The 21,802-nt window shown below is 40.2% G+C and overlaps 1 protein-coding gene and 2 pseudogenes across 2 annotated transcripts; 2 read left to right on the forward strand and 1 right to left on the reverse strand.

Annotated features, from left to right (window-relative positions):
* Positions 1-2,150: 2,150 nt before the first annotated feature.
* On the reverse strand, positions 2,151-7,224 carry LOC150075633 (serpin B3-like). Its single transcript, XM_090388359.1, has 2 exons — positions 6,924-7,224; positions 2,151-3,393 (listed from the first exon to the last, which is right to left on the reverse strand). Exon 2 carries the CDS (start codon positions 3,389-3,391, stop codon positions 2,195-2,197), a length of 1,197 nt encoding a protein of 398 aa, XP_090244485.1. The 5' UTR covers positions 3,392-3,393; positions 6,924-7,224; the 3' UTR covers positions 2,151-2,194.
* Positions 7,225-9,054: 1,830 nt separating this feature from the next.
* Positions 9,055-19,039, forward strand: LOC150075634 (intracellular coagulation inhibitor 3 pseudogene; annotated as a pseudogene).
* LOC150075635 (intracellular coagulation inhibitor 3 pseudogene) lies at positions 16,613-20,812 on the forward strand (annotated as a pseudogene). Its single transcript, XR_016547892.1, has 2 exons — positions 16,613-16,737; positions 19,248-20,812. The product of XR_016547892.1 is annotated as an intracellular coagulation inhibitor 3 pseudogene (transcript).
* Positions 20,813-21,802: the final 990 nt, after the last annotated feature.

The following is a 21,802-nucleotide window of genomic DNA, read 5'->3' on the forward strand; positions in this document are numbered from 1 at the left end:
CTCAGGTTGCTTCACTCAATACCATCTCACATATCACTTTAAGAACTTTGAAAACAATCGAGGGGGATTAAAAAGGTGGCCACTCATGTTCAGGATTATTTTCGCATTCAAAGAGAGAGAGAGAGAAAGAATGTAACTAGTGTAAATGTAGTTGTGAACAAAGTTTCAGACACTGGCTTTTTTGCTTGGTGCCTGCAGAACTGTCGCAATTGATGCCCTGCAGGTCATAGCTGGAATATTACCTCTGGACTTGCACATTTTACATCGTGCCTTCTGTTACTTTCTAAAACATCAGACCTCCATGGAATTCTGTAGAATACAGAATGATGTCCTTGTAGACAACAAAGCTGAAAAAACCCGAATCTGGTCTGATTTAATAAAGTTTTGGCAACATCATTGGGATACAACCCCTAAAGGCAGAACTATATATAAATTCATACCAGGTGGCTCCTTTACTGCCAATAAGAAAAATTCCCTATGGTTCTCTCCAAACCTCTACACATCATTTATCGTTACTGGACATGGCTCTTTCAACTCCAAACTCTTTCAGTTCAGAATAGGCAATATCGATTCTTGCCTTTGTCTCCAACTGGAACCACCTGCTCTATCACTGCCCTTTTTACGCTGACCTACTGAAATCCCTACAAAACTGTATAAACACCTTCGACCCACTTCCTCGTGGTGTAGACGGGCACTAGGCACGCTTTCCAGGAGATCGCTTGCCCGGTGGAAAAGAGGCCAGAAACAACTAAACAACACATACTCCTCTCGCAAACATAACACTACAAGTTTGTGGCCATTCTACAGAGTTTTGTATCATCACCCAGTAAGATGGCAGAGATGAACTAATGTTCGTGGAGCAGCTGCACAGAAGACACTATAAATATCTACATACATATGCGGCACAGTTCATTATTAACGAAGTAATCATAATAAATTGATCACTGAGTGTATATACATATATTTCGATGATTGATATATCGATTATGCCCATCGGTGCCATTAAGTGGAGGTTGCAAAGATCTTGAGACTAACTCTGCTACTAGTTCACAGGCGAGCGAAATTGTAGGAGGATCTCCTCTGTGAAGATCTACCATTAAACACCGTACACTCCTGCACTGATGGTCACATCTTATCCAAACATCACTTATTGGACACAACTATAAATAAGCTGGTAGACAATAGTACTATTGTGAAGGCAAGATGCCTCCATCGACGCAGTTAAGAAACTTCCCGTGCGAAATGATAATAGGGTTCCACATGAGCACTCGATCCGTTTATGACATTGCTGAAAATCCAGAGGTCGACGATTGGTGATGTGATCTGCAAATGGAAGAGGACTGGTTTTGAAGCGACCTGGAAAACCTCTGAAACTGAAGGAATGTGACAGCAGAACCATCTAAAGAATCGTCTGCTCAGAACCCAACGAACGCAGGCACTCAGTGACACATGTCTTCACCAGTAGGGTGCGCAGGTCTCTGCATGATATGGGTTATCACTTTCCTGCAGCCGTCCACAAGCCCCTGATCACCGACTAAAAGCCACACACCATCTAGTTTGGTGTAAATCCGCCGTTCTTGGACAGTTGACCAATGGAACGTTGTGCTTTCGAGTGACGAATCACGGTACATGATTCCAGTTTGACAATCGTGCCTTGGTGTGGCAGATTCCTGAATAGCCTAATGGCCAGGGAATGGTTTACCTTGGGACCGTTGGTTGTTTTGAATGGTGAGGTCTAGCTTGACGTCTTGGACTATAGTGCCTTACCTACGTCGTGGTGGCACATCGAGAAAATCCCTCATATCAGCAAGACAACGTTCCATGCTATGCTGCTCGTTGTGATGGACTCGTTTGGGGACATGAGCATCGAAAAGGTGGAGTAGCCAGTCCAGAGCCCTGACCTCAATATTATAGAGAACCTGCGATGCATTGTATCTTCTGGTGCGTGAGGGAGAGAGATTTCTCAAAAATCTGAGCTGAACTGGTCACCTCATTGAAGGCGACAAGTTCAGTTCACATGTAAATGCTCAGGATGGTCTTTGGTGATATTTGAAACAATTACTTTTTCCTAAAAATAGTTAATTTTTAATTAAAAACTATATACTGAAATAGATAAAAGCCAAACACATTAATTAATGACACCACTTTATTATCATAACATCTACCATCGTGTTTTGAACTCGAATCTCTTCTATTAAAGCTGAGTAATTCTACCCGAGAATAGCAACATGTTGTTTCTTTTATCCACAATGAGAAACAGGAAAGGGTGGTTAACATGAAATACATTCAGGGCTATATTTATAGAAAGGGGCACAGTTTGAATGCTAGTGACCGCAGCTGCCTCACTACCCTCTTCGTTCACTTCGATAAAAGCCTTGTGAGCCACTTTGGAAACTCGGATTTTTTCCTGATCGCTGATTCCACTTAGGTTGGCAGTGTCTTCAAAAGCATTTCTCATGCCCATCCTTTGTAGAATATCATTGAGTTCTTTTGCGTATTCCAACCGAAATTTCGGAATCGTGATGGTGTCAATTTTCACTTCTCTCAGAGATTTTTCAATATTGTTCAGAAGATCGATCGACAGCTGCTGGTCGAGTGCCTGATAGCCATCCAGCCTGTTGGGCAATAAAATCCACATTGCAAGGTCTTCTCCCTTGTAAGGCAACTCTAGAACCTTGAAATCACTTTGATTCATGTTAGCAAAACGAAAAATTTTGTTGCTCATTGTCATCATGGGCACGGACTTCTGTAAAGAAACTAATCCGTTGTTGTAAAATGCTGTTTCAAATGTATATTTAGGATTAAACTGCTTTTTCCACGTGCCTTTAAAGTATACTGCATTTAGAATCATGACAACAGTTTCCGGTGGTAGTTCATCCACAAATTTCTTTATTTTCTCCTTGGTTTTCTTGGCCACCCAAGAGTTGACTTGTTGAGTAACGCTCGCGGAATTAAGAGCGAAGTCCACATTGCTCGCTAAAGCATTATAGAGTCTCTTGAGACCTTCTACATACCCTGAAAGGATTGGGAAGTCTTTCTGGACAAGTATAGCATTGGCTATTTCAAGGATATAGTCATCAGTGGCTGATGTGAGAAGATTCTGTAATTCTTGAACACCAATATGCAGATCTTCGTCCGAAAGGGTTCGGCCGTATTTCATTGTATTGCGAATGTCTCTTGCTGTAACTCCTCGTGACCCATAGTGTAGCATGGCAAGAGCAGTGTATAAACTGAGAGGAGAATAAAAGAGATTTCCAGGTCCATTTGATAGCTGTTTATGTAAGTCAATGGCAAAACTGTTGCTTGCAGTCGCAACCTCTTGGGATAATCTTGATCCGATGACACCAGAAGCAAAGACACAAGCGCAGAGGAGCAGTGATTTGAAAGCCATACCTGGAACAACAAGGAAATATTAGATTAGAACAGTAACTCCTTAAATCAACAAATTGAGTGCACCTTATTCTATTGAAGGAGTAACTCGAGTTACACCACTTTTTCTACGTGTTCTGTTAATTTTGTCGAGCAGTGTACTTAATTATTTTTTCTGTATATTAATGTAGGGCGGCACCCGAATGCAAGTCTTGAGTTATCAAAGATGAGTTATTGACGTATTGTAAGAGTGGGCAGTTAGCAACCAGGAAGCAGTGATCATTTGGAAAACTGCTTCCTGGTTTCTGTTCCTGCATGAAGCTTTATTTATTTTTTTAACACGCATTGGTTGCACAAAAGCATGCAATCTGAAGTGTGACAGGACTGCCGTTCCATCGAAATGGTTACCCCCCCCCCGAAGAACCTAGACGACACCAAAAAAGAAAGAAAGAAATAAAATAAATATAAAGATTAAAAAATAAAATATCCTGTACCAACAGAGGCACCACCAAAATCATCCCCAAAGAGAATCAAGGGCAAGCAAAAATAAAAAAATGGTGTATGTATAATCCATACCACCAAGGTGGGATCTTTCTGATACCACGAGTTAGGTTCAGTCCCAAAGAAAAAGGGACCAGAAAGAAAAAAGAATTAACAAGAACTCTAGCAAGTGCAAAGTTCAAGTAAAGTCGTCAAAAGCAAGTGAAGAGTCCAGCACAGAGCCCAATAAAGACTCTTCTGGATAGCACAGTTGATAGAATCGCTGACTTCACCACATCAGGTGGAAAAAACCTGGTTTAAGTCGCTGAAGCGCCTAAAACCCTACAACAACTGTCCATTGTATGGGATCCTTACCTTTAATGGACTTAATTTCTTAGTGGATTGTGGCCTGGTGATAAACTCCAATAAACAATTGAATGGTCTTCTTAGCAGATGCAGAAGTAGAGTAAGAGTGCAAGTAGAGGATAAAGGTTCAACAGTAAGACAGTCTAAAAGAAGTTTAGGTAAGATCTTCACCAGCAACTGATACAAATGAAGAATCTAGGTAACAAGAAGGTTTGAGTTCTAATGTAACTAAGCTCCACAGGATGAGTTTCAAGAAGAGTTCAGGCCCAGAAGAGAATTCAGGTGCAGAAGAGAATCCTATACGAAAATTAAGGTGCCTGCTTTGTTGATACCTGGTAGGATCGGTGCATGGACTCATGTCATTTTCCCCATATTCTGCTCCTACTATAGGAGTGAAAGTGCAAGAACCGGGATTCCTCAGACTCCGCAACATTTTACCAGTCCTCCATTGTCTAGTGTTGGTGTTACTGAGACCATACATTTTTTTTATGATTAAACTGTTCCCTCAATGAGTGTGCCTTTCACACCCCTCATTTCTTCCCTTTACAGTTGCATTCTCCTTCCATCTCGCACTTATTATATGACTTTCGAGACACCTTTCTGAAAATCAGAAAGATCACCTGCCTTCTTCATGCCCGGATCAACAAAGAAGCCCCTGGAAAGCATCTAATACTAAGAAACTTGAAATCATACCATGTGACAACTTATCGTTTGGCGTAACTTCCAAAGGGTTTCTAATTTTTTGGCCAGTGAATGTAGAAAGAGTACAAAAGCATTTTCCGATCAATTATTTCCCCTCCACACTCTGTCTAAATGAAATTTCTATAAATGCCCTTATCTCCTGGGAAGATCATCAATATTATGGCTTTGTCATTGACACATGCGCAGAAGTATGGTGCCACAATATTGGTTGAGACAACAACATACGATGACTATTTTGGGTTTCCCCGTATTTGTTTCCGTGCGAATGTCAGTGTAGCGTTTCACTGCACTCCAGACTTGTTCCTCCACTTAGGTCTGCTAACGAGAACTACTGGAAACACATTTCGTGGAATATTCTACGCGTTCGTTTTCCTCGAAGTCCTAATTGGTATTTTAGACGAAGATCCGATTGGATTAGAAAGTGTTCCAGTTGATGACTCATTTTGATGACCTGATATTGCGTTCTCAACTTCTTTCGCATTTGGAATTAAATCTATAATTCTCGAAACAGGCACAGTATAAATTTAAATATTTTGGTGAATTATGAATACAAAACCAAAAATTGTTCATCGAAAATAAATACTTTCTTTTGTAGGATTTTAGGTGCATCGGTCAATTAGGCTATAGTCCATCGTATGGGGTAATTTGCTGATGTGTACAGTGGGTGGGAAAATAACTGTAACACCCAATATGAACCGTATACAGAGGGTGGAGAAAATAATGGAAACGCCATTATTTTCCCCACCAGTAGTTTTTGTATGACGTCTTTATGACCATGCAGTGATGATTTTTTGTAGTGGGGTTCTAGGAGCATCCGCAACAAAAGCCATATTACTCCATGTGTGTGTTCTGAAGTCCATTTTCTGTTTACTGGATGAAAACAACTGTTCCTGGAGAAAAAACCAGGTTATTCGATAACAGGTATTTTTGAAGCCAGAATGGGGAAGAGGCATGATCTATCAGACTTTGAAAAAGGTCTTATCGTGGGTGCACGTTTAGCAGGATCCACGATTCAAGAGCTGGTTTCTCAAAAGTATCCATCTCAAATGGATTTCATGACTGGAGAGTAAGTGGTTCTTCCATTTGTGTAAATGTGGCAGAAAAACAATATTTCAAGGGCAAAGCCATTGTACTCGAAAGGAGGATTATAAGAAAAAAATAGGATATCCAGTGTGCAGCAAACGATATCAGAATTCAACCAATCCCTTGAACTTCTCTATTTAAATCATATCATCCACAAGGAATTGAAGAAATTGGGTATTGACAGTGTGCCCCCGCTTGCCTTGTTAATGTTGTACTAATACGGATTTAGGAACATCAGCAACTAGGGCCGTATTGATCCGTGTATACTGTCTGTAAATTGCTTGTGGTCTGTGGTCTACTTTCTGTTTACGGGATGAAAAACCCGAGTCTCCGGGAGAAAAAGCCAGAGACAGACTAACTCAGCGAAATTGTGAAAAACGCTCAAAAAATTAGATCTTTCCACCAGGTGTGGGGAGGACAGCGATCCTATCAATTGTGCTACCATTGAGGGTACTTAACACAACGCAAGCATCTGGAGAGCCCTTGTGGATAGCATAGTTGGTAGGATCGCTGTCCTCCCCCCCACACTGGGTGGAAAAAACCTAAGGAATTAAGCTGAAATTTAACATATTACTATTTTATTGGTCCCTTTTTTTTTCAAGAACTAGGCAAAGCTCTATCTTTGGCCGACACTTGAATCATGGGCGTCTATGCCAGCGAGAGGACAGGTAACTTAGCTCATCTGGACTCGGATATTGTGTATGGATCCGGGAGAAAAGGAAACAAACGCAAACTCTAACTCCATTACCAAAGTATCAGGACGCTATTGAAATTGTTGAGTGCAAAACGCAAAAAGTTGGATACATTCGAAGCAGATGGAAAATTTAATGAACACACGCATGCGCATTAAATAACAAAACTAAATATGTTATATTAATAGAGATCTGTTACGAAAAGTCAAGTACTGGAGACAGTGGACTTACCTGAGAATAAATCTCCTTCACCGTAGATTAAAAACACTTAAGTTAGCTGTTGCCAAGACGTACAGGACCGGGCATCTGATGCTGGGATGTGTTTTTTCAGTGTTTAAAACAGCGGTTTTGTGGCTTGGAGCAATGTTGCACGTTAGTTGCTTAGCTGGTCTTCAAGGCCACTGCCATACCCCACCAGTAAGCCAAATTGTGATGACAACACATTAGGGGTAGAAGTTGTAACCAACAGCTTCGAAGTACGTGCCGGGTAATTTTTAAACATCTCGTCAAACTGAGGGTTTGCTCTACTAAGCTGAGGAAATGGCTCATACGAAAATAGGTCCCGAAACGGTTCCCATCCAAGTTATTTTTCTTTATAGAGGTCAAGGCTCCTGTAGCTTTAATTTTTTGTAAAACGTATATTCTCAATTAAGAAAAATGTCCTCCAAAGTAATATTCTTTAATGTTTATTTTGCTTGTAAGTCCCATTGCGTAATATCCCTAACAGGAGTGAAACGTGCCGAGTGCAGCCAAAGTAATCACAAATACACGCACGCGCTTTAAAACAGGTTTCGAGTGCATAAATTAGAAAAGTTCAAGTCATCTCCAAGAAGTGAAAATTTTGGTCAGCACCGGCTAGTTATCCAAAATTCTGAAGTGACTTTTTCGTTGAAGGTCATTGGCACGAGGACAGAACTCGTTTGTAAAGATTTTTCCAAGCTTTAATGATTTGTTCTCTGTTTCCGTTCCTGGTATTACTCTGCGTGTGGTCAACTATTTGTTTATCGTTTCAACGTTATAATGTCTGCCAATGTCCTTGACCTTTCTGGCCACGCGTCAAACGAAATGTTCCATAATGGTGTCTTAAAGAGTGGCCCACACAAATATTAAAAAAAAAAAAGAAGAGAAAGCGTTTCTTTTGGCAACTTCTGTGGTAATTACTGGCAATTAGAATCCCTCTTCGTGTATCAAAAACTCGATGCCCTTGAAAATAAAATGAAACCACTCGTATGATTCGTCAAGTAGCGCCCTCTGATGTTACGCACAAGAAACAAAATACTGTAGTTTTAAAGAGTTTGGGATCATTCTAGATATAAAAAGAAAATAAATTAAAATAAAATACAATATAGAAAAATAATAATAATATAAAGTGAATAAATACCAGTGGGTGCCAGCAATATCCTCTGTCCTTAGAAGCCCAGTTTGGGAAAAAAACAAAAAACAAAAAACAAAATGGTCTTCAAGAACTTGAAATCATGTCATGTAGACGAAGTCCATTGCAAACTGTTGGAATCTCTGACAATTTGTTTAGAGAATTTCGCTGAAAACTAGAACAGTCACAATCCGGTGCTGAAGGTTTACTTTCAGTGTGACCAAAGCTGACAGTAATAGTCCTTGAGTAGTATCAAAGAAAAGTGGTTGGGAAGTTCTTGAAAATTAGTTTCTTTAACCTGATAAGAAGTAAAGTTGTTCAAGCTCTAGTAGTGAAAGTCCAGATTGAGTAGTAAGAACTGGACGGACAAGATCCGCTCAACGCTGGTACAATCTGGTGGTGAGCATGTGTTCAATGGGAATGAAGAACTCGATGAGGTCCATGTTTTCATCCAACTGGGCAGTCTGGTGCAACTATTTACCTGCTTGCTGTTCAATATGCACCAGTCCATGGAGCTGAGTTGGAACCTTGATTCATCAGACCAGGCGACTCTTTTACTCCACCTGCAGCTTTGTCCGCTGCAGGTGGAGGTGTCATTGATGGTCAATCCGTAGGGCTTCTGCCGGATGGTGTGCTTGGAAACGTTTCTCTCTGCGTTCTGGTTGTAATCAATCGTTAATTTAGAGATCGTGAGCCGTCTATTGCTCAGACAGCACGTACCAATGGGCCGTTCATCTCAACTGTCAACCGGTGGTCCCTCTGGGCCCACACGATCGGTGGTTGTGTGTCTCTGTTCGGGCCATTCCCATCACTCCTTCACTATGACCGTCGTTGAACAGCGGACAATGCCTGCGATTGACGAGATGCATGCCTTCTCCTTTCTAAAGTGGCAAATCATTCCCAGTTCCAACTCCATCAGATCCTTCCCTTTTCCCATTTCACGGGTTTCGTACTGACGAACTGAAAGGGACTACCGTGCCGTCTCTATATATGTTGCCACTGTCGGTGACGTCCCTCTTGGTGTTGTGGAATGCGCCCACTAGTGACCCCCAGAGTAACCTCCCAGCTGTGTGTGGTGCTAAACTCAGGGTATTGGAGAATAAAAGAGACTTGGGTGTAATTGTGCAGTCAGACATGAAGTTTCTGAGGAGGGCAGACAGGCTGCTAGAGCAGGTCATGGGGTTTTGTCAATGATATACAGGAATTTTGCTAGTAGGCATAAGGGTGTGATTATCTTTTTGTATAAGGCAGTGGTCAAGATACGCCTTGAGTACTAGAGCACAACACTGCAGTAGTACTACTGCTTACAGGTCTGGAAGCCTCATTTTAGGAAGGATGTAGAGTTGCTAGAATGATAACAGAAAAGGGCAACAAGATTGGTGAGGGGAACGAAGAGATCCGCTTACCAAGAAAAGCTCAAGTTCTGCAAATTGCAGCGTCTGGAGACCAGGCACCTGTGGGACGGTCTGATTGAGGTGTACAAGGGCTTGAATGGGTTGAGCATGCTGAATTCTGATGGGATTCTTTCGTTTGCTCAGCTTAATCGCCTGAGGGGGCATAAATTCAAATTGAGGAAAGACAGTTGAATAATTGATGTGGGGAAGTTTGCCTTTAGCCAGAGGGTAGTTGATTGCTGGAACAAACTTCCATCTGTTGCTGTGGAAGTTGGTAGCTTAAATAAATTAAAGGCAGAACTGGACAAACTTTGGAACGTATGGATGGGTGAAATGAGGAGAGTTTTTTTTTATTTTGGCTGATGCTGTATAAGCTTGCTTTCCTGCATCATATGCCTCTACTAATTCTAACCGATTTTTCCAGAAGAAAAAACCAGCTCTGAGACCGACTAACTCTGCCACGTTGTGAAAACGATCTATTAAAAGTCCTCGCGCCATTGACGAAATTCTAACTCGGATCTTTTCCAACTGGTGAGGGTTCGACGACGATGTACCTAATGTGGTACCCACGAGAGCGGCATAGCTCTTTGGATATCTGCACCTTCGCAGATGGAGTGGGTGTTCCAGTCCATTAATGGGCCTCAACAGGTTTTAAGAGATCTGTGTAGTCAGCGACATGCAAAAGGCTTCCCATCTCATTGTTCAAAATACATTTTATGATAACAGAAAGATGTTTCATTTTTGACATCGAGGGTTTCTTTCGGTTTTCTTTAAATGCAGAGATTTTGTCATTAGCCATGAAAAGTTTTCACCTTTAAGTGCTAGGTTCTGTGTGTTCAGTTTGTTAAATAAATCGGCAAGGTATATAAGCCCTTCTGTTTTACAATCACGATGAATCAAGTCCACGAATCTGTGCAGTTTATCTCCAGTTGTTGTTGCTGTTGTTGTGGTACAGTTTAAGGATCATTATCGACTAAGGCCGTATTATTCTGTGTATATTTTCTGTAAATTGCACGTGTTCTGTGGTCGATTTTCTGCTTTGTGGATGAATAACCCATACCACCCTCGCCTGAGACCGACTAATTCAGCAACGTTTTGGAAAAGGCCCATTAAAGTTGCATCCCTCATGGACGAGACTCGAACTGTGGCCTTATCCACTTAGTGTGGGGGAGGACGGCGATCCTACCCAATGTGCTACCCACCAGGGCTGTTTTCCTCGTGGATTCAGCTTTACGATCACTAGGAAACATTGAAATTTCAGATCTTAGTTCTGATAATCTTATCAGCAGTTTACCTCCACCCAGAAGACATGCTTCAGTGTCTTCAAAAAAGTAATCAGTTGTAGTCGCTGCCCATTTGGTAGCAAATCTGCCGGAAATCCTTGCATTTAATCCCACAGATTTCGATTTCTATTAGTGTCTTAAAAATATCTTTCAGTTTTTTGACAGCGAAAGTTTCCCTGTGGAGTAATTCCTTGCAATTTAGAGACAGTATACACAGAGCAATGCGGCCTTAGTCGCTGATGCTCCTAAAACCCAACAACAACAACAACAACAACAACAACAACAACAACAACAACAACAACAACAACACAGCTTGACACTGTCCGTTAAATACCATTTACTTTCTAACCCCATTAAATTCAGTTAAAAATGAGGATAGGTCCTGGTATATTCCCATATCTTGAGTTGAGATCTTTAGTTCATTTGGGGAGAGTAGAGAAGAGTCCAAGTTATCATCAGAACTACCTTCAGAAGCATTAGAATGAATCTCACAATAAGAGTCTTTGAATGAAGATTCCAAATCAGTAGTGATGAAACTCTGGGGTTGGTTATTAAATAGATGAAACACGTCAATACGAAACTGTGGAAATATCAATACGAACAAATTCTCTCTCGATCTATCTTGAAAAGTCCTCTGACCCTAAGTAGCCGGGAGAGAAGATAAACAAAAAAAGTATTTCCTTCCTTGTACATACCACCCTCTGACAGATTTCATTCTGTACACCCGAGAGCAATGCGCATGTGGGGAATCCAGTATAAACCTGTTAAGTGAGTTTCATAAGAATATATAAGTAACCAACTCGATTTGAAGGCTTAGACAGTTACGGGTCACTGTCAAGGAGCTTCAGAGTAGTCCTATCCCTCCCCAGTATACTTGAGAAGAAATTTAGCTAGTTTCATCTAGATGTTAAGTATTTCTGTCTCTGCTCTTTCTTTTAAAAGTTTACTTTCTAACATTTTCCTACACTGTGCAGTAAAAAGTAAATAAAACGGTAAGGGTACACACAGGAGCCAAAACACTAAGACCACTTATCTATATATAAATAATAAAATATAATTTTTGATTATTAGTTGAGTTTTAGATATGGTTGTTTGTTTTCATCATGCAATATTTCGGCTTCTACTAGGAAGGTTTTCAAGAAATTTCATATTTCTTGAAAATCTACCTAGTAGAAGCCGAAAAAATTAAAGAATTCCAGTTTTGTCATGTCCGTCTTTCTGGTTTTCCAGATTCATTCTTTAACTCCAGCTGCTCGCTGAATAACGTCAATGAAATGTTAGAAGAAATGTTATCTTGAAAAGTTCTCTAACCCTAAGAGGCCGGAAGGAAGGGGAGATAAAGAAGAAATTTATTTCCTTCTTTATACTGTACATGCCACTTCCTTAAAAGGTTTCTACCTTTTAAGTTTCACAACAACATATGAGTCCCCACAACTCGATTTGAGGGCATAGAGAATTGACGAGCACTGTTAAAGTGCAAGGCTTCATAGTGGTCCATCCCTCTCCAGTATACTGGAGGAGAACTTTAGCTAGTTTCATCTAGAAGGTAAGTGTTTGGGCATTGCTTATTGTAAGTAGGATCAGTTCCTCTCATTTAATGAAAAAGCTTTGGAACCTACAGGCCAGTAAGGCTACTTGGGTTGATGGCATTTACCTTATAATCTTAAGGGAGTGCATTGAACCATTGAAGCTAATTATGAGAGCATCACATAATTGGACTCGGGAGTGATTCTGCTGCATTGGAAAAGTGCCAATCTTAAATACATAAGGGCGGTTCTAAGAGTGAAGTGGGAAATTACCGGCCGGTTAGTCTAACTTCAGTAGTAGGGAAAATCATGGAGATTATGATCAAGGGTGGAATTCTCAAGGATACTCAGCATGGTTTTGTAAAGGGAAAATCACGTTTAACTAATCTGGTCAGCTATTTTGACAGGGTCTCTCAAGAGCTGGACTTTGGGAATAATTTCGACGTTGTTTATTTGGATTTCAGCAAAGCATTTGATTCAGTCCCACATGAGGTTACTTTATAAACTGGAACAGGTGGGAATCACTGGGAAAATCCTTAGATGGATAGAAGGATTGCTTCAGGGCAGGAGGCAGAGGGTTGTGATAAATGGCTATTCCTCAGACTGGGTTCCTCAAGGATATTAGGGCCACAGTTGTTTTTGATTTTCATAAACGACATCGATGAAGGGATAGAGGGCGTGGTGTCTAAATTTGCAGATGATGTAAAGATTGGTAGAGTACTTAATGATTGCCGTCATTCAGAGAGACCTAGACTTCAGGAATGGTTAGAAAAATGACAGCTATGCTTTAATCCAGAAAAGTGTAAGGTATTGCACCTGGGGAAGAGTAACCCCAAAATAACTTATTCACTTGGTGCAGTTCAACTAAAGCCGGTAATGGAGGAAAGGGACTTGGGTATTACGATACGGTCAGATATGAAGTTCTCAGAGCACTGTAGACTGGTTACAAGGAGGGCCCATGGTGTCCTATCGATGATTTATCGAACAATTGCTAGTAGAGATAGGGACGTCATAATCCCATTATATAAGGCTCTTATTAGACCCACCCTTGGAATACTGTGTTCAAGTATGGAAACCCCACCGAAAGAAAGACTTTCTTCTTGAACGGGTCCAAAGACGGGTAACTCGCCTGGTGAGATCTGCAAAAGGGCGTCCATATGAGGAAAGACTTCGAATATGTGGGTTGCAGAGTTTGGAAACTAGACACCTTAGAGGAGATTTGATTGAGGTGTTTAAGGCTCTGAGAGGGAGGCATCAGTAAAATGAATGAGGACGAAATTTTCACGGTCATAAATGATTGTAGAAGTAGGGGCCATAATTTCCAGTTACGGGGGGAAATGTTTAGATTGGACTGCAGGAAGTTTTATTTTAGCCAGCGAGTTATAAATTACTGGAATAAGTTGCCTTCATGGGTGGTAGAGGCTGACAGTTTGGGGAAATTCAAAGGTCAACACAAGCATAGGTTGTCCATTTCCGTTTCTGTTATTAATTATTATTATTATTTTTAAATTTTCTTATTATTAATTTGTTTTTATTCTTCTTATTATTATTTGATTATTATTTTTATTTATTTATTTATTTTGGCTGTTGCAGCATAAGCCATAGGCTTCCTTGCACAATGTGCCCATTACTAATACTAATATTAAGGTCAGGGAATTTGCCTAACATCATACTGTTTAAATGATAAACAACTCGCTGACAACACGCAAGATGCTATCCCTCTTGGCAATAATGAACAAACCATTGAAGTTTCGAAAAATCCTAATCAAGCGAGTTCTGTCCACATACCAACGACTCTCAGTGAGTGTAGGTGGTCAAGTGAAACCTGTTTTAAATACACCGGTGTGCAAAATTTAGGGACCAGTAAGGTTTTCACCTGTAGCTTCTCATAGGAGTGGCCTGGAAATGGGTAAAGCATACCAAAGGAACCTCGTGAGGTAAAGAAATGATGAAGGAAACAACACCGACACAACAACGGAAACAAAACGGTACAGAGGGACTTTATTCAAAAATGGCAACATAACAGTGGCTGCCATGATACAGAAGCATCACCCAGTGCGGTGAGGACGGTGTTTATCCATATTCAAATATCCTCATCTCAAACAGCAAACAGTGTGGAACAAGGGATTCTTTCTTCGTATATCAAGGAACTGGCCAAGTCTTTGATGACGGATGAAGGCTGCCATTGGAGCGAAAGCTGGACCTACATCTTATTAATTTGTTTATTAAGTCTGTAGCGATGGCGCTGGACCAGTGACGTTCTATTCGAAAATGATGAACCCACGTTATTGGCTGAATTGTTGGCTAAATATAGAAATCCATGATTTTCTATACTTTCCTAAACACAATCAAAAGATTTACTTGGCATGGCATTTGTGAAGACAGACGGATTAAGAAAATAACAGAATGGTACCCAAGAGGAACTAAAAGAAAACCCGAAAGACAACAACAGAGATGGACAGATGAAATTCAAAGGTTCGTGGGCAGTAAATGGAACTGGAAAGTTGCTGCAGTGGCTTTCATCCTGCAGTGGATTGAAAATTGCTGATGGTGATGGATTTGTTAGATCACGTGGGAGTAATCTAACAAATTAAATCTATCCACTTCAGATAGCAACGATTTTTTTCTCCCTGAAACGTTGGGTTTTTCATCCAGCAAACAACCAGAATACCACAATTATAAAAAAAAACTCTACAAGAAAACAAGAAGAGACCTGTTGGATAAAATTTTTAACCAATTTGGCTTTACTAATTTGAATATCGAAAAATTCATTTAAAGAAATTTAAAGACTACATTTTGGTCGCCCTGTTTTCTTTGACTCAATACAGAAGACAGGGGTGGTAAAATAAAGAGCAGATAATGGGGAATGAACATAATAAGCTATGTACATCGACACAAACAATCCCTACTTACCTTCTGGATGCATTTACAAATGGGGAAAGGAGATGCCAATGACCACGACCACTTCTCCAAACTTCAGGTCGAGTTCTGGCTAATGTTTCTATGAAACTCGTGTAACAGCAGCTGTAGAACTTCTTACTGACATGCGCAGTGGGCACCTCTGTGTAGTGGAAATCTTCGAGAGGAAAACTTGTATCAATTCAACATACAACAGATTGTTTCACGCACCTTAAAAACAACAAGAAACAAATTTTCTTCTGTGGTGGACCATTTATGAGTATGCACGAGCGAACCATTTTACAATATGCAAATTTTGCGCTAAAATTTTAATCGAGGTTCATAATCGGGTGGATAGTTTGTAGGCACTCAGTATGTCTACAAATTGCGTGTGTTCTGTGGTCAATTTGCTGTATGCTGGCCGAAAAACCCCAAATTCCCTTGGGAAAACCCTGGACTGAAACCAACAACGCAGCCACGATGTGAAAATGACTCATAAAAATTCCTCACTTTATTAATGGGATTCGAATTCAAGTATTCCCCACCACCTTCCCACCCGGTATGGGGATAGACAGTGGTCAATAAACCTGCAATCAGATTCTGATGAAATTTATAAATAATCAAAAAGGGAATTCACTTTGAATATTCGTTCCTTTTCAGATAACATCAAAATTTTGAAATTCATATCTTCACCTCACGACCTCGTCTACAATTGTCTTAATGAGACTTCCCTCTGGTTGTTGGTAACAGAATAGACCCCTTAACTCACTCCAGCTACTCCCTAAACAACCTTGAGTTTTAATATATCAGCGCCATTCAGAATTTGGGCATCATTCTTATCCTAAACATTATCTCTTGCAATTGAAGATCAAATGGCCAAATTAAACCAACTAAAGCTTTCTTTCCTACTTTGCGAATGGTGTATTGCAATGACGTAACCCAATGTCCATTACCAGCAAAAATATCACTTAATTTTTTCAAGAAGGATATTTGTAAAGCGTGACTTCATTACTTCTGTTGCCTCCCCACAGAGTAGATTTTAACCTAATGGTATAAATCAAACTCCCGCTGACCTCAGGTGCAATTTAAAAGTGCAAACTCATCCAAAACGAATCAAATCCAGCGTCTGTACCTTACATCGTACTTCATTTTGAAGTATAATTGAAGACAACGTAAAAACATCCACCAATCAGTAAACAAACATTTCCTAATACCACCGGAGGCTATGTCTTACTTGGACACCACCATAAATCTTAGTCAAGATGGTTCCCTAAGGGCAGCGAAGAAACGTAAGTTGATTTTTGGGAAATGGAGCTGACGTCATACAAGACACGCTCTGAAAGATTTTGCTTTCTACTGAGAAGTGACCATGGGAGAAATGCGCATGTTTTGTAAAAACCAGTATTGCAGCTCCTACGTGAGTCGCGTTACAAGCACGCCTTATAAGTAGCCAAAACTTGATCTGAAGGCTTGGAGAAGTCTTAGTGGTGGTCGTTGACAAGGTAGAATTCGCGAGTGTTTCCCCCCTATCTAATACAGTGGAGTAGCAGTCCACACAATTTCATCGAGAAGGTAAGTATCTTTAGTTTCTTATTTGTGTTGCGGTGGGTTCAATTCCCGGTATTTTGATCCTTAAATTTCGTGTTTGTTGTGGTTTACTAGGGTGGAAAAAAACAAGGGCAAAAAACGGATTTTAAAACAGGAAACTTGAGTTTTTTAAAATTTAAATATTTCAAAGATAAGCAACGTTAATTTTTGGTGAAGAACTTAATTCTTCAAATGTCCTTGCAGTGAAAATTGTACTTAGGTCAGAAACAACCATCTCAGAAGTGATCTTGAAGTGTTTGTTAACTCCTGGCAGAATACAAAATAATGAAATCCAAAATTAGAACAAACAAAATTAGTCGATAATTCCATGGGTCTGTGAGGTTGCTGCTAGCTTTTTTCTAAGGAACCAGTTTCCAAGAGGTTAAAGCAACATTTTTTTAAAGATAAGACTGATATGATAACCTTAAGGATAGAAGGTGAGAAGAGTCCTCAGACAGTTGGTAATCTCTAGTGGAAACACGCAGACAAAACAGTTTTAAAGAAGTTGTTTGACGTGACCTGCCATTCGTTATAAAATGAGAGTTTCCAAAGTTGTATTATAGCTAAAGATATTTTTGTCTCCTAAAGGTATTAATGCCCTACTTTTCCTTTCTTCCAGCCATGGGTCTCACCACAGTGCTTTCAGGAATCTGCCTGCTCATATGCTACGTTTTCAGCACGCCCGTGCAAGATTCTAACTCATCTCACCAGTTGGCGAGGGCAAATAACTACTTTGCTCTAAATCTACACAAGAAGCTCTCAGCTGAGAAAGGAAACTTGATTTATTCGCCATTTAGTTTGTCCACAGCCATTGGCATGTTGAAAATCGGAGCCAGAGGATCCACTGCAGAAGAAATCAGTCAGACGATGGGTTATGACAAAGAAAATCTTGTGGATGATGACATACCCAAAGGATACCAGCAGCTGCTGAATTTGGTAGAGTCATCACCAACAGAATACCTTCTACAAGTTGCCAACGCTGTCCTTGTGCAAAAGGACTTCGAAATCAATGAACAGTACATCGAAGAACTGAAGATTTATTTCAAAGCATTTATAAGATATGTGGATTTCCAGAAGGAAGGAGAGCAAGTTGTAGAAGAAATCAACTCGTGGGTTGCCGATAACACAAACCAGAAAATTCAGAAACTTGTAGAAAAGTTAAATCCACGCACAGTTGCCATGCTTCTCAATGCCGTCTACTTTAAGGGCACGTGGAAGACGCAGTTTGATCCACACCACAACCAAGAATTAGTATTTTACAATAATGGATTAAAGACTTCCAGCAAAAGTGTAACCATGATGAATCTTAGATATCAAGTCTTTCCATACGCCTTTATCGAAGAAAGAGGTTTCAGAGTGCTGGAGCTTCCCTACAAGGGAGAAGATATTGTGATGAGGATTTTGTTGCCAGAAGCTTTGGATGGTCTGCCTGCACTGGAGGCTCAATTGTCAGAGGACCTTCTGAATAAAATCAACAGTAGTCTGGAGAAAGTAGAAGTCGAAACTATCGCGATTCCTAAGTTTAAATTGGAATACACCAAGGAAATGAAAGAGACACTGGAAGATATGCAAATGAGGAAAGTCTTCAGCACTAACGCAGATCTTACCAGGATCAGCTCCACCGGCAAGCTTTCTGTGTCCACCATTATTCACAAAGCGTTCATTGAAGTAAACGAAGAGGGAAGTGAGACAGCTGCTGCAACAGGGATTGGGTTTGTCGTGGTTTCAGTTAATCCCTATGCCCCGAGGCTCATCGCAAATCACCCGTTCCTGTTTCAAATTGTTGATAAGAGGAATGGAATGATTCTGTTTGGTGGAAGGGTCAGTGAAATGTAGTCATTAGTTAACAATTTGAGTGATGCCAGTTTATTAGCATACTGGCCACACATTGAAATTACCATTGATCTTAATGGTGCTTTTCCTGATCTTGAGGCACACCATAAATGCCATGGCACATCGATTGAGATATTAATGTGTTTTAGAAGAAAATTTGTGAAGGAAAATGGAGAAGATTTATAATAAAACAGTTTCTACCAACAAATGTGGTTAATTCATTGTCAGAATTCCTAATTTCACTGCAAGTTCATTATATTTCACTGAAAAACGAGGGATTCTTTTAAGGGAACCATGATGGGGTTACTCAGCAGACATTGAGGGTTATACCGTCTTTTTAGAGTGGGATATTGAAATACTATGTTAAATGAATCTACAACATACATAAATTGGACTAAAGGATATCTGACAGTTATTCTTTATCCGTTCGTCCGTCTGCATGTTATAATTGGACACCCACTGGACAGATTTCAATGATTTTTTTTTTCGCTTTGTTAGAACGATTTATTGAACCTTCCCAAATTTCATTAAAATAAGATCAATAAAAATCCGGCAATTGTTTTTATTTTTATGAATTAAATAAAATTATGTGATTTTTCGTATGTTAATTTTAATTAAAGAAAAAATCAAGTTCAGGTTCGCTTTCTTTTCCTCTCTTCCAGCCATGGGTCTCATCGTACTGCTTTTAGAAATCAGTCTCCTTATGTGCTACGTTGCAAGTACCCTTGTACCTGATTCTGATCACTATGACCAACTGGCAAAGGCGAATAACTACTTTGCTATGAATCTACACAAGACGCTCTCAGGTGAGAAGGGAAACCTGTTTTATTCACCATTTAGTTTGTCCACAGCCATTGCCATGTTGCAAATCGGAGCTAGAGGATCCACAGCAGAAGAAATAAGACAGACGATGGGTTATGACAAAGCAAATCTTACGGATGAAGAAGTACCTAAAGGATACCAGCAGGTACTGGAGCTGATGGAGTCATCCGATGAGTACAATCTTCAAGTAGCCAATGCTGCACTTCTACAAAAGGATTTAGAAATCAAAGAAGAGTACATCGAACAGCTGAAGAATTATTTTAAAGCACTTGTAAGAAACGTGGATTTCCAGAACGAAGGAGAGCAAGTTGCAAGTGAGATCAACTCGTGGGTTGCAGAAAACACAAACCAGAAAATTACGGAACTTGTAGGAAAGTTAAGTCCATTAACTGCTGTCATGCTTTTGAATGCTGTCTACTTTAAAGGCACGTGGAAGACGAAGTTTGATCCAGAAGAAAACCTACAATTACCATTTTACAATAATGGATTGGAATCTTCTCCTGGAAACGTAACTACGATGCAGTTGAAGAAACAACAGTTGCCGCTTGCCATTATTGACGAGTACCATTTGAAAGTTGTGGAACTTCCCTACAAGGGAGAGCACATTGTAATGAGGATTTTGCTTCCAGAGGAGTTGGATGGTCTGCCTGAACTGGAAGCCAAACTCTCAGAAGACCTTCTGAAAGAAATCAACAGTAGCTTGGAGAATGAAGAGGTAGATCTCATTGAGCTGCCTAAATTCAAACTGGAATACTCCAAGGAAATGAAAGAGACACTGGAAGATATGCAAATGAAGATCGTTTTCAATAGTACTGCAGATCTCAGTGGGATCAGCGCTGCTGAGGTGCTTTCTGTGTCAGCTATTACTCACAAGGCTGTGGTTGAAGTGAACGAAGAGGGAAGTGAGACAGCTGCTGGAACAGGAGTTGAAATTGATCGTCGCAAATCCAGAAAGATCGTCATGGTAGATCATCCTTTTCTGTTTCAAATTGTTGATAAGAGGAATGGAATGATTCTCTTCTGTGGACGGGTCACTGAGCTGTAGTTGAAACAGTTCTTTCTGCACCAAACACGGTTCTCTCTGTGGTGGAACATATTTTAAGGATGCTTATCTTTTGCAATACTTTCCTTTTTTGTGGAAATGAACTCTTCAAATGGACAGTTTACAGTATTCCATGGACAGCTAAGTATTTATTTCTTTAATCCTGATCCAGTATCTTTTATAGTAAAAGTTTCAACAGCAGACGGACAGTTGTAGTGGAAGCCTTATTTGATGAACAAAGTTCAACCCAACTGGTGGGAAGAATATTCCTTTATTGGTCGTTACTTGTGGAGTGATCTTCGTGCCCTTCAGTCTAAGGAGTGACGTCTCGAAAGTTTTATCCTTTTGGCGTTTTTTATTTATTAAAAATCTGTAAAATAATAAATTAAATTATCAGAAAATTGATCTCTTCATTAATTGACCCATTCATTTAAAAACCCTCTAAATCATCTTAATATAAAAACAAACATGAGGTCTCTACTGAAGAATTGCCACCTTTTTGACCAAAGTTAAATTCCATACATGTAATAAAGAAACGAAATCACTGGTGTGTTGAAAGCAACCATCTCAGAAGTACTCTGTGAACTCAACTGTGCCATCCACAAGAGTTTTTTACTCAATGAATGGAAGACACGAAAAGAGAATGCAGCTCTTAGCCTACACAAGTAGGTACGCCCTCCCAAAGAGACATCTATCCTAACTAACACACTTGACTCTTCCTGGTATAATGAATTAATTTTAATCCTTGGTTCTACCTTCTTATAGATAACGGTTTCATACACACTCAAGCCATGACCACATATCTAAAAGCGCCAAAGAGGTATTCATTTGTCCTCGACCAGCTGGACGGAACGAGGTTGCAGAGTTTGGGAACCGAGCGAGGCACCAGCGTAGACTGGTGAATGTTGCGTTTCCCCCAAATGTTAGATGAGGTTGAATTGGAGCAATTTGGCAGCCAGAGGAGCACACGAAGTGTTTCGACTTGATTCTGCACAATGTAGGACTTATGACAAGGCGCTGTCTTCTTGAAAGAGTCCAGCGTTATTTGGATACACATTAACCATGTAGGACAAAGCTTGGTCCGAATCATTGCAGATTTTAGCACCTGGAGATGAGGCTGTGTCCAATGGTAATGACGGGAACTAGTGATGTCCATGTAAAACTCTCCCAGATTATGACACCATCTCGCTTCCAACCTGTTTTCGACGAAAGATGAAATTGGTCGTAGCTTCATCTGCTCGTAGTTGAGCACACCCGTCCATCGGCATGGTAGAGCCATGATTCATCAGTCCAGGCGACTCTTCTCCAGTCGTTTGATGCTTAGGAATGGTGCTCCTGTGCCCAATGCAACCG

This window comes from Mastigoproctus giganteus, chromosome 14, assembly GCF_048544385.1.
Source record: "Mastigoproctus giganteus isolate SK-2022 chromosome 14, ASM4854438v1, whole genome shotgun sequence".
NCBI classification, from domain to species: domain Eukaryota; kingdom Metazoa; phylum Arthropoda; class Arachnida; order Uropygi; family Thelyphonidae; genus Mastigoproctus; species Mastigoproctus giganteus.